This window comes from Ruditapes philippinarum, unplaced genomic scaffold (genome assembly GCF_026571515.1).
Source record: "Ruditapes philippinarum isolate M1 unplaced genomic scaffold, ASM2657151v2 ctg1654_1_1_1_1, whole genome shotgun sequence".
In the NCBI taxonomy this organism is placed as follows: domain Eukaryota; kingdom Metazoa; phylum Mollusca; class Bivalvia; order Venerida; family Veneridae; genus Ruditapes; species Ruditapes philippinarum.
Genome location: NW_026864100.1, coordinates 176,599 through 190,142, shown reverse-complemented (window position 1 = coordinate 190,142; position 13,544 = coordinate 176,599). Strand labels below are relative to the sequence as shown.

The window sequence follows — 13,544 nt, the reverse complement described above, 5'->3', positions numbered from 1 at the left end:
GTACACAAAATGAAGAGGGCCAGGCCCCTTCACAATTTTGACAAAAATGCCCTGCTTTTGCCACCTGACTTAAAATCTCTTAACATATGAAAGTTCTATGGGCCAGACAAGATTTTTTCTCACTAATGACCTTTAACCTGTTAGTGTGACATTGACCTTTGAGCTAGGGGTCTAGGTCTTTTTTTCTCTTATCATGCTGTACATATTTGTGCCATGTTATTTCAAAATTCCATGATGGCAAACCAAAACTTTTTCTTAATTCACAAATGACCACATTTTAGTCACATTCCATGCTAGAGTTACATTTATAGACAAGTGAACTCCAATTATGATCCTGAAGACTTGTATCAGTAGCTTTTTTATTTAGTTTGTTAAAATTCAACTTGGATAGTGACTTCATTATTCATATGATGCTCTCAATTAAGTGTGTTGAAGTTTCATGCAAAAATTAAACAGAATGCAACATCCACACAGATGCCTGGGTGTCTAGACACAACTATTCTTTGAATAAATGAGCTAAAAATCAGGCTTTGCATGACCTATACTGTACATGTTTTTGACTATTGATATCCAATTAATTTGTAAATTTGTAATTTTGTATGTATTTCAAAACTTACCAAGACTTGTATCTCCAAAATCTAACGGTGTTCCACATTTACAGGGGCACTCTTCTAACTTTGAATATCCAGTATCACTTAAAAGAGCACACCTAACAGGTGCAAGTTTCTTTATTAAATGAGCAGTAAGAACGCTGGTCCATTTTACCTCGCTATTACTTTCATCAGAATATTTCACCAAAACTTCCTTGTTATGATCCAATTCTAAAAGAAGAAAGGAAAAAAGCAACTGAACATAAAGCAAATCAGTATATGAATGTTTTGGTGACATTATAAGCTATACTGCAAGTGGTTATGGACTTGATATTATAAACTTGTACAAAAACAGCAAGATTATGGAAAATTGTGTTTCACTATTGTATTAATCACTTTAATGTTTGGCACTTTCATAAGTCAGTTACATGTACTAAAATAAAGGTCAAAGATTTTTTACTTTCAGTTTCTTGTCCTAAATGCTTGACATTCTCTTAGTCAAAATATATTGACGTGCCAAAGCTAGATTCTGAGATATTTTTGTTCTACTGGCCAGAGTAGAGACGAGATATTGCCCAGACACAAAATAGCACAATTATTTCTCACCCAGCATAATTAGTTGGACTAGACATTTCCCCAACAAAAACTTTGAGTGTGACAGTGGTTAACACATCAGACTAGTGATCTAAGCCAGAAATGCTGTACATGTAGGTTCAAATCCTACCAAGGGTAAGCCATTGTTTCTGTGAGCAAGAACATTCATTGCTTAGAACTGGTTGGCTCCTGGGACAAATTTGAGAATCTTAATAAGTTAATATATAGCTTCAAACAAATGAAACTAAAATATATCTGTTCAAACAAAACTAACAAAAGCTTACACATGATCATAGTTATGATGAATAAATACATAAAAAGAGATGTTGCTATGAATCCTGCCTTTTTAACAATTAATTACCAAGTTTTCTAGCCCCTATCATTTTTCAAATAATTATATTGATGATGTTTGGTCAATTGGTATGATATCATGATGAAATTACATTATATCTGTAGATCTTTAAATGATTTAAAAGTTTTCTAAAAGTTTTAAACAGACGAAATTCTGGGATATCAACAATGTTTAATTAACTTTGTCATATTACACATAAGTCACTACCACTGGGCAGTTACTAAAGGGTAAGGGTGTAACGGTTTACCATTAAACCGATATATTTTAATATGAAAAATAAATTTCCTACTGCAATACGATTTTCGGAAAACGGTATTTTATAAAAATCATAATTTTGCTTTGTAATTTCGTACAAATTTCGCTTAAAATCTTTAACTGGCAAATTTTAATGGTGCCAACGTAAGATAAAAATATCTGACAACTAGTACCCCTAAAAGTCGATAAGTTGCTGCAAAAATTACATAAGCAGCCAAGATGTGCAAAGTCACGCATGACTAGTTTGTTTATCAAATTGTGTGACACATTCTATTTAGTTCTTACATTTTATTAAGTTTCTACCGAACAATATACACATATAATAATAGTATATAATGTCAATACTTATTACAATCTATTGCAATACACTTCTGCAAAATGGCAATATATTAAAATACGGTTTTTGCAATATTGTTAGAGCACGGATTTGTAATATAAATCCGTGGTTAGAGTAAACTTACACCCCTTGCCAATTACCAACTAGGTGAGCTAGTATGGGACGAATCATCAGTAGGATGAAACGCCTTTTTAAATGGGGCAATTTTCAATATTTAAAGTGAAGCAAATGGTAACCAATTCTAAGGAAGAATTAACCTGTTAACCTGATTAAGGAAAGTGTCAAACACTACTGTACAGTAAACAGGTAAATATACCTGCAAGCCATCTTGCCAGGATTGTTAATGACTTAAGCACTGTCGTTTTCTTCCATGGAAGTTCATCAGGCAAGACCCCGCTCTCAATAAAATGTTTTATAACTTCTATTTCAAACAACGTTTTGTAAAATACACAGGCTCCAGTCCTCGTATATTCAACGTAAGCATCTGTGAATAAGTAATTACACGTTCCATTACAATTCGAAATATTGACAGCCACCAACTGAAGTGTTTCTATTTTCTTTATAAAGTTAAGAATTTCTCTTTTATGCTTCATCAGCTCTTTAAAATCTGATTCTTCTAACATTTCATGTAGGCCTAACATTTTTATTTTGACAGCCATTTTGATTTGAGCGCGTAGTGAACATACTAATCGACGGTATCCGGTCTCTCACAGTCCGGTTTCCACTAGACTAAATCCTGGAGTTTACGTTAGATACCTGGAGGTCTCTATCTCCGTTAATGTCAAACATCGGCCTCGATAGACATGTTTGCGCGTCAAAAATCGCAAGAAAGTTAAAAAGAGTTGTTTAAAAGAGGATATAATAATATTAAAAATGTTTAAAACAGGAGCTGGAAAACTAGGGTGAGCGATGTTCGATGCAAGCTATATGGCTACAGCAGGTGGTTAAAGTGGTATACCGTCCTAGGTAAGAATAAAAATTTGTAATAGTCTGAAGTTGCTGTGAATAACCTATAACATAAGGCGTGATCGGGAGAGGGTGTCAAATATTATTCTATGGGGATAGCAACCAGACCATGGTGAATCTTATAGAAAAGGGATAACTTAGCATTTATACGTCTGAGTTCCAGTTTTCTAAGCTAAAGGGAGTGAAGCATGTCCGTGACGCTAGAGGTCTGACCATAATCTAACTTAATCCATCTGGCTGCTCTTCTTTGGACATTTTCGATTTGATCTATTTGTGTTTTGCTGTGAGGAGACCATACTTCGAACCCATATTCAAGCTGGGGCCTGACATACGTCCAGTAAGCAATGGACTTAATGGATTGGGATTTAACCTTTATATGTTTCTTCGAAGGAATCCTAAGGTTTGGTTGCTTTCTTGGATGTCCTGTCTATATGGGCATCACATGTGAGGTTTTCTGATATATCCACGCTAGGTATTAAGCTGAGGTAACCGATTCTAATTGGACTCAATAGAGGTAGTATTGTACGTGTTGGGATAGGATGTTTCCTTTTTGCGACGCGAATAACTTGACACTTAATTGGAGGGTTTAAATTCCTTATTCCACTTCAACTCCCACTTTTCTAACCGATTTAGGTCATTTTGGAGGGTGACTTATTTGTTTGCAGATGTCAGACCAATGTATATTGCAGGGTCGTCTGCAAACAAGCGGACCTCGGAATTTATGTTTTATGGGAGGTCATTTATATAGGCGAGAAACAGGAGGGGTCCTAGAACAGAGGATACTTGGATAGGGTTAGAGCAGCTGCCATTTGGCACAACAGACTGCAGTCTGTAATCTAGAAAACATTTTACCCATTTTAGAGTTTGACCTCTGATTCCATAGGACTTCATGTATTTTCAGCAGTACTTTCTTATGACTGACCTTGTCGAAAGCCTTAAGTACTGAAATCTAGAAGAATTAGATCTACTTGTTTTTTCTCATATACTGAGGTGACCAGGTCATTTACCAGCATAACAGGTTGCGTAACACTTGACCTTTTTTTCTCTGAAACCATGTTGGAGGTGGTAAAGAATGTTATGGTTTTTGAAGTGTTTAACAATGGAAGAGGAAACTATGTGTTCCATAACCTTACACAAATCACATGTTAAGGACATTGGCCTATAATTGGCAGGGACTGACCTATCGTATTTCTTGAAGATTGGGGCTACATGGGCAGATTTCCATTGGGATGGCAATGAGCCTTCATCACTTTTGGAAGATAACCTCTAGGATTGGAGAGAGCTCTTTGGAAAGTGTGTTGAGAACAATTGGTTTAATTTTATTCGGACCAAAGGCCTTATGAGGGTTTAGTTTATTGAGAAGTTTCTCAATTCCTTTTGCTCCTATTTGGATATCTGGCACAGAAGGGACGGATTGATCATGCTTAGGGTTCATTTCAAGGAGCATAGTGGAGATTTGAGGCTAAAGACTAACTGAAACTGTTTATTTAAAGCTGTAGCCTTTGAGACGTCATCATGGTGAAATTTATTTTCATACTTTAATGGGTGTGTAGCAGATGTTTCTTTTTTTTCAATATTTAATTAAGGAGTACAGCTTTCTAGTGTTTGGTTTGTGACCATTTTGGGCATCGGCGTTGCTTAAATTTAGAATGTTTTCAAAATACTGGTTATAAGCCTCTTTAACCTTTTTTCCGCACTAGATGTTTCATGTCAAGGAACTTTTTTACGATCAGAAGATGATCCTGATTTATTTACCTTTTTTAAGGCCCGATTTCTCTTTCTAGCTGATCAGTCTCTTGACATAATGGTTGACCCAGGGAAGGTGATCCCTAAATGAAGTTTTTTTTTGGATGGAATCCATTTTTCAGTAAGAGTTTTCCATTACTTGTAAGTTTTCACACATTTTATCAATTATCTCATTAACATTTATGGTACATACCCTCTTATACATAGTAACGTTAGTACGTAAACTCCAATTTTCATTGATGTGTTACTCTCAATCAATCTGACTATATAACTGGGAAAAGTTTTAGAAAAGTGTGTCAAAAGAGTTTTAAGTGCTTGGTTCAAAATATAAAAGTTTGCAGATAAAAAGAGTAAAAGGTCAAAACCATATATTGGCTGGATCTGCCCTGGTATAGGAGACGATTCCTATGTCATATATAAAGATTACCTATACTTGTTATGTGTTCTGATTTGTTTTGGATAAATCTTAAGGAGTTTTTAGGTCGGGGGGGGGGGGGGAAATCCAGTCATGGTCTACATTAAGGAATAGTTATCCCAATATACGTGACAGCTTCAGTTAATTGTAGAATATTAATACGAAGGGTGTATTCATGTAGTTCATGTAGTATTCCGGTCGAAACATCATCAAGGATGCTAAGCTGAGCTTCTTAGGCCGATTTGTAGCACAGGTGGCAGTATCAGTGTTTGGACACCCAACCCTATTTGCCCCTGAACCCTTACTACAACCTTGAAAAATAATAATTCAACACTCTAAGGCTTACTATAAGGTACCAAATACAAAACCACCGATAAAATGATATTTTTTTCCACTATCAAAATATATAGCTATAATTTTGATCGTGGAAAAATTTTGTTTTATAATTTTATCGATGGTTTTGTATTTGGTACCTGATAGTAAGCCTTAGAGTGTTGATTTTTTTTCCAAGTTGTAGTAGGGGTCCAGGGGCTTATAAGGATGGGGTGTCCAAACACTGATACTGCCACCTGTGATATTTGTAGTTCTAGCTTTTGAAGGACGTTTTATAATTTGTTCGATTTTTGTTGTTGCGTTTCTTGATTGTCAGATAAACTGTAATGGTCTCAAAAAATAAGCTTGTCTTATTTTTGATCGTTTCCGGCAAGTTATTGACAAAATGGCATAGTATATATTGGCAAAGTTCTATATCTTTAGACTGTATTTACAACCATAACGACTGACCTAAAATATGCGACTGACAGGTTAATAAAATCGGGTATATTAGATATATATATATATTATTTTGAGACTATAACTACGCATGTGAACAATTAAAACAAAAAGTGATATAATGCTTGTATGCTATTTTATTAGCTAGGTCAGTTCATCAGAAATATCAAATAAGTTGGCTGTATCCACTTTGATCATCACGGTTTTCTGCAGACAAGATTGTTGCATGGAGTTTTTCCAGAATTTAGAAACGTGTTCACATTTAGGTTCGGACACGTGCATATGCCTTCATCATTAGGGCCACATCGCTGAAAGTAGAATGAAATGTCTGTCAAATTAACTTAAAGGCCCATTTTGTCCCTAAAAAATGCTTTTATGTACATGCATATTTCTCAAAACCTTTTATGGTTGGTTTCTTGTTATTATATAGTTTCCAAAAATGTACTTATTGGTAAATTACCTGGACCATCTTTCGCTTCTGTTGTTTTATTGCAATTACTTCATGACATGTATACAAGACACTTAGGGTATCAGGTATCAGTTTCTATTCGATCGCTTATTACAAATATTTTTAACTTCTAGTAATTGGAAAGTATGGGAGTACTGGTAAAGTTATCCGAGCTTTTACGTTGATTACATTACCAGCAAACATATGACACAGGCGTTATAAATATTGTAGTATTGAATAAATTGAATTAACAATTGTTTATCATATACAATCATAAATATCTAATGTAACATACGTCCAGAGACATATGCTGCACCTGAACTGTGTTTTTTAAATAAAATATCTGAAGTATTTAATATTGTCTTGATATTTGTTAAACTTGGTAACTTGGTGCTTTATATCCAAAAATTAAAGTATGGTGGGTTTTCAACGTTGAAATGACATTGAAACTTCAACGTTGTACCTGCAACGTTGTATCAAACGTTGGAATTTCAACGTTGTTTCAACTTTCAAATCCGAATATAAATCCAACCTTATTTCAACGTTGAAATCTGACCATAATTCAACGTTGAAACAACGTTGATGTGCCTGCTGGGTACAATCATAAATATCTAATGTAACATACGTCTAAATATTCTTTGTCTTGGCAGTCCTTTGCGATTGCGTCCGTAGTTTGGATAATTGTCTGAAGATAAGAAAGTAACTGTGAGTTTACACTAAGATAGAGAACAACCACCAAAATGTATTATTTCAGATAAAATATGATGATATATTCGAGTAAGGCTAAAATAACAGATACATTATAATCATTTTTCAGTCAAAATTATTAAAAAAACTTTAAAAATGTTTCTTTAGTGTTACATTTCATTTTTAATTCTTTTACAAAACTTTTAAAATTACTCCCAGTTTCAGTTTGGGAATATTTATTGAAAAAATGGCGTTTTTTGGACTTTGTGAAAACGTGTTGGACTTTTAATGTTTGACGTGATTTTTAAAACATGCTAAATGAAAAAAACCCCCAAATTTGAAATAGGGGTTTTTTTAATTTTTAAAAAACACATAAGAAATAGATGAACCTAGATGAACGTTCATACCAAGGTCAACAGAACAACTAAACAGAGAAGTCGAGCCATTTTCGTGGTACGTATGACAACAATCAGAGTACTTTTGTTCACAACTACTGGAAAAAAGGAGAATTTATTGTCTTACAAATTGCAATTTATATATGCCAGAACACTGTGCATTTTATAAAAGCTTGCTTTTTGCAACATATCCAAATACATGTATATCTCAGTATTACATCGCATTTGTATATAAGACTGAAAACTGCATTAATTATGTAATAATATAAAGTTAGTCATTTCGTCTTAGACTGTTTCTAATATTGTAAGCACGTTAAAATATTTCAAACACTATTAGGATATTGATGGTCCATAGGGATTATATCGATTTGTTTACTATTCTTATTTACTAGTATGCTAAGTCCTTGTACATAATATATCAAAAACGCTATCGATGCCATCATCGAAAAAGTCCGGTTTTGCACAATAGGTAAGCGTTGGATTATAGTACAATATATTTAGACAAAAGAGTAACAATTCACGTTTATTTAATTCAAGCTATATGTTCCTGTATATCCTGTCAGCAACGTCTATAACTAATAATATTTCACTTTTCGTGCAATTCATGGAGTATATACAGACCCATGCCTCTATATCACGCTATTATCACAATGATATTTCTTAGAATATCATGACGTAACAACTGTACAAGTGTGTTATTGTGATTAAGTTCATAAGGCTGAAACGTAATTAACAATAGAATCTATCTCAACATTTTAGCTTCATATATTTCTATAAAACAATTCAAATCTTAATTATGAATTTACGTAGCGATAATCTATCAATTTAACAACGCAATGAGGAGGTCTGTAGCATTGCCACAAGCCGTTGATATAAAAATTACGAAATCTTGTTAAAACGCTATGCATTGTTTGCCTTTTTCAAAATGTCAATACGATTAATTTTCTTCTGCCTTCTGTAAAAAGAAGTTGAAATCATGCCAATGAAATAAGTTAAAATAAATACAAATCATTTGCTATAATTTCTAAATTATGAAACATATGAATACTGTTATAGCTAAAACCTAAATACTAATAAACAATAATAAATTAAAGCCTTACCTTGAGCTTTGATGATGATTTTATTTAGATCAAGACGAATAACACAGGATTGCGCAGCCCGTTATATATACAAGTTCCGGCGACATTCTGTTGTATGATCGTGCTGCCAAGCTGCACGTAACCCTTATAAATCAATGAAAATATCATCATATTTACGTTAAATAAAGTACACTTAAAAATCTGCCCAAGTTTTATGTCTTGTGATGTAGTTAATAGACCTCTGCTGAATTTTCATATCAATCATTAAAGGGATGTCAATATCAAAATATAAAATGTTTTATACTATTATCAAATATGCAAATATACAATAAAGAACCTAGTCAAGATCCGTACAGGTTGGTCGGCTCTATACTGGTGGCAATGGCTAATCACCATGGTTCCAGCACATGAATGTTGAAAGAAAAGAAAAAAAAATAAGCGTGCTGTTAGTGTGCTGCCTTTACCACAAAGGCCTTTAAACCAATAAAAATTACAATGCCAATACTCATATATACTATTTATATCTCCCTCGAATTCCATCTAACCTCGGCAACTTCAGGGAAATAATAATACTGTAGTGTCAAGGCTACTGAGCGTATAAATCATTATTGTATGATAGTTTGGAGACAATTGCTATAGAAACGTATCAGAGTTCAATCGTATACGAGCTACGTCCCCTCGTACAAATCAAACAGCCTCGCGCTTTCATGCTCTTTCTATTACTTGATATACATTTTTGTATAATTAAACCTTAAATTTTTATGTAAACAATAAATTCTAAGAAGCAACATCAGGCGTACTTATACACAAACTTTTTTTAAATGCATATGTTGATATTTTCAACAATGTTTACCGACAATAACTCTTTCTATTGTAAAAAAAAATACCAGACGTAAATAAATAAAAGACGTGAATTTTGACATTGTAAGTGAGTTTACTGCGGTAACAATGTAACAATTACTCAAATTTTGCCAATTTCCCTCTGGTAATCTTCTGAAGCTTCTTTAGTTAACTAATTTCAGTGTAGACATGCTACAAACAAAGACAAATAACAATATGACCAAAGGATATGTCGCATAACGAAAGAAGCGTAAAGTTATACTATGCTCAAAATTGATTGCTACACAGATTTTTTATGAATATAAAATAAACATGTTTTTACTTCATACAAAATATGTTATGTTTTTAAACCCTACACACTATATGTTGTCACAATGTGAAAACTGGCAGTCATTTGTGTGTGTTTTTTGTTTGTTTTGTTTTTTTTTTGTTTTTTTTTTTATATAAAAAAGCCCAAACTTTACCTAAACCCGGGGAATAGTTTTCCCATAAAGTTTATTTTTTTTCTTTTTATATTGATAAAAAATTTCATACTTTAAAAAAAATTTCTGTTTTTAAAAAAGTTTACTAAAGTTGGGCATAGTAATTTTTAAATGAAATTTCATAAAAAACACAGAATATCTATATGTTGTAAAATGTCGAAGTTTAGATATATTTGAAAACTTTTGCGTTTTACAAGCGTACACGAATGATTCATATAATGACAGATAAAACAAGGATATTAATTATTATTGTTTTATTGTGCGTCAAGTAAAATCGATGTCACACAATGAAACGCAGAGAGAAAACAAATCATAAAATTATGACATTATATGACAATGAATATAAAAAGAACATTTACGTATTTACATTTTCATATTATTATGATATAATACCTGAAAGTACATATGTACGCTTTTAAATTATGACACAATACCTAAAGTACATATTTACGTGTTCATATAATTCCAGTGAGAACGTAATTGTCCAATGTAGCTTTTGTACTTTTAACGATATGCTTGCAAAATTTGTTACACACTTTTACCGCATACTTTCATAAAATATTGCCGCATACTTTCATCAAATATTGCCGCATAGAAAAATTTCTGCAAGCATTACGGCAAAATATATAATGGCTACAATTTGAACTTATGAACAATTGGAATCGTCAAATATTTGCCATAAACATGGTATACATGTTATTATTCAAATAATTAATTTCATGATATAACGAAAATTGATCAAAAACGTTTTTATGTCATGTGCTTGACCATAAGCGAGGACCCAATCAATAATTGTCAATTAAGGGGAGCGGTGGCCTAGTGGTTATGGTGACTGCCTCTCAACCCAGTGATCATGGGTTCGAGTCCAAATCGGGTCACGGCCATGTTTATTCATATGTCATCAGTACTGATTGGTTCCAGGAAATGGACTTAAAAGTTATTAATATAAGTCGCAAGAACTTGTTTCGTAATCGAGTTTCAATAAATATGTTTAATCCAAGTAAGTGATACGTGATGACCCACCATGTGTTACGATACTTTTTAAAATGGTGTTATTCTTACCTAAAGCATAATTTGCACTTTTACATACTGTCCTCATAATTGCTACCAGTCAGAGTCCTCATTTATTGTTCAAATTCTTCCGAAAAGCAGCCAGAAAACTGATTAAAAGGTTCCCAAAATACAAGGAAAAGCACTTTTCTAATATTGTTAATGGAGATAAGGCGTGTTAACCTTTTTTGGTTTGCAATCCTTGCTGCGGAAATCAACAACAAATTATTTAGAAAAAACCTCCCGCCGGATTTCAAACACGATTGACGATAAAAAGAATATTTTCCTGTTGAAATGCCCCTTGCTTCTTTTCATTTCCTGTGCTTGTGATTGTCGGGTTTGTTTTTCTTCATGGATTTGAATTTTATAAACGAATTATCAGGTTGAACCAGTAAAATGAATTCAAGACTGAGAAAACGCTTTATAATCAAGAACCACTTTACTTGCAATATATATCAGTTTTAGAAATTTAAAGGGGGTGAATAATTTTTTAAAATGCTTTGGCTTAAAATTTTTACTTTTTAAAATATAAACAGGGTAGAATCGGGTGAATCCTTTCCAGAAGTTTCACCAAACCTTTTTTATTATTTTTCCTTTAAAAAAAAAAAAAATCATGTATTTACAGTTTCTGTAAATTATCATTAATTAATGATGTATGATTTTTGATATGATATTTAAAATTATTTCATATGAGCCCGCGTCACGACAAAACCAACATAGTCGTTTTCGACCGCAAAGGGGTTCAACCAGGGCCCGCGGGATCCGCGAGTCTAATCAGGGGTCCATGCTTTTTGGGGTTATCAAATTCGAATTTTTATCAGGGGGGTCGCAAACCCCCCCTTATGTTTGGGTTTTTCATGACCGGGGTCATATTATATTTTATTTTATTTATATTTTTATTATATTAAATTATTATTTTTTAAATATTTTTATATTATACCTTAAACCATTAAACCAAACCATTACCCATACCATACCATACCCATAAACCATTACCATTATCATATCCCCTTAAATTTATGCCTTTTCAGTTTTATTACCCCGATTCTATTACGTGAATTTTTGAAAGCATTTTTTTCGACAATTTAGCGGCATTGTGCTATTTATTTAGAAGGCGTTGCGACATCTACGGGCGTCCAGTCGGTTTTGAATTTATGGCAAAAAAATTGGAAAAGAGACTTAAGTCAAATTTTTTAGCCCCATTATTTTTAAAAATATGAAAATCCCCAAATAGACGAATTTGGGCTTTTAAGATTTGCTTTGGGTTCAAGCCCATACTTGAGTAATTTTGGAGAACAAATCACGAAATTTTAAAGGCTTTTTTGCCCAGATAACAAAAATCAAAATTTAAAACTCGGTTCCGCCGAAATTTCCCTTTCCCTTTGCTCCCCAAATTAACCGCCCTGTCCCGGTAAAATTTTATAAAAATTATTTCCATGTCAATTGTTTTTACCTCGATTTGGTTGGAAAAAACCGTATTTAAACAAATTTTGGGGGTTTTTGCAAATTTTAACCCCCCTTAAAACATTTGCACTCCCCCAAAAAAATTAGGAAAAAGTTAATTTTGGTTTTAAAATTTCGCAAAAAACCTAGTAAATTTACCCCAACAAAACATTTCAGGAAACATAAATTTTGCCCAAAAACCCAAATAATTTTCACCGAGGGACTAAAAACAACCCCGTGGGCCGCTTTTGTGGGGAAAAATGTCCCCGCCCAGGATTGATGGTTTTAAGCCCTTACTTTGGATTTGGGGTTGGGGATTTTAAACTTGAATATAATTTTTTGAAGGCTTGCATGTCAATGTAGCAGCAATGTATCACAAATGAAGATTGTGGCAAACGTTCATACCTCCACCAAAGTGTCAGGATAAAGTAGTTGTTTACATTTGCGCAAAATCCTAGTACGTCTGTAGCCTCACACACATTGCAGGAATCGGTTTGATGAGATTTTGCAAACTGATTGTCACAGCAGGACTTGTAAGCTATAACCAGGACCCGGTATTGTGTGGAAGGTTAGGCATGGTTTCAAATGACTGTTGTAATTATCATGATCTTTACCAGCATCCCTGCATTCTTATCCATACGAAAATTACTGGGTGTAATTCAAACTTTTTATAGTTAGAACATATGACACACCATTTATGATTTAGAAAACATAATTGAGCCGCGTCATGACAAAACAAACATAATGGGTTTGCGACCAGCATGGATCCAGACCAGCCTGCGCATCCGTGCAATCTGATCAGGATCCATGCTGTTCGCTTAAAAGCCCTATCACAAGTAGAGAAACTGATAGCGAACAGCATGGATCCTGATCAGACTGCGGCGGATGCTGGTCGCAAACGGCAAATTATGTTGGTTTTTGTCGTTGGGACGCGGGCTCATATTCATTTGATATGAAGGCAATGAAAATAATAACGATTTTTAAAAACAATTACTATATCTAAGCTATTGAATGTATTACCTTGAAGGAATATATCTATCCCCTTTTGATTTTTCTCGAAAATATGAAAACTAGAAACTTGAAGTTTAAATGAA

At 33.5% G+C, this 13,544-nt stretch overlaps 1 protein-coding gene and 1 long non-coding RNA gene across 5 annotated transcripts; both read right to left on the bottom strand.

The window, feature by feature from the left end:
* Positions 1-617: 617 nt before the first annotated feature.
* Positions 618-2,787, bottom strand: LOC132724425 (uncharacterized; the record flags this gene model as incomplete). The annotated part of the gene is made up of 2 exons (XM_060709285.1): positions 2,445-2,787; positions 618-821 (listed from the first exon to the last, which is right to left on the bottom strand). Coding segments are annotated over exons 1-2 (547 nt in total), but the record flags the coding sequence as incomplete, so codon positions are not given.
* A 3,358-nt stretch (positions 2,788-6,145) lies between these two features.
* On the bottom strand, positions 6,146-8,702 carry LOC132724431 (uncharacterized). Of its 4 annotated transcripts, none has more exons than XR_009624906.1 (4): positions 8,657-8,702; positions 7,569-7,654; positions 7,100-7,159; positions 6,146-6,334 (listed from the first exon to the last, which is right to left on the bottom strand). It is a non-coding gene; the product is annotated as an uncharacterized LOC132724431 (long non-coding RNA). The 4 variants fall into 4 exon arrangements; XR_009624907.1 differs by having other exon boundaries at positions 7,569-7,651; positions 8,657-8,681; XR_009624909.1 differs by lacking the exon at positions 8,657-8,702 and adding an exon at positions 8,078-8,100 and having other exon boundaries at positions 7,569-7,651.
* Between the last annotated feature and the right edge of the window lie 4,842 nt (positions 8,703-13,544).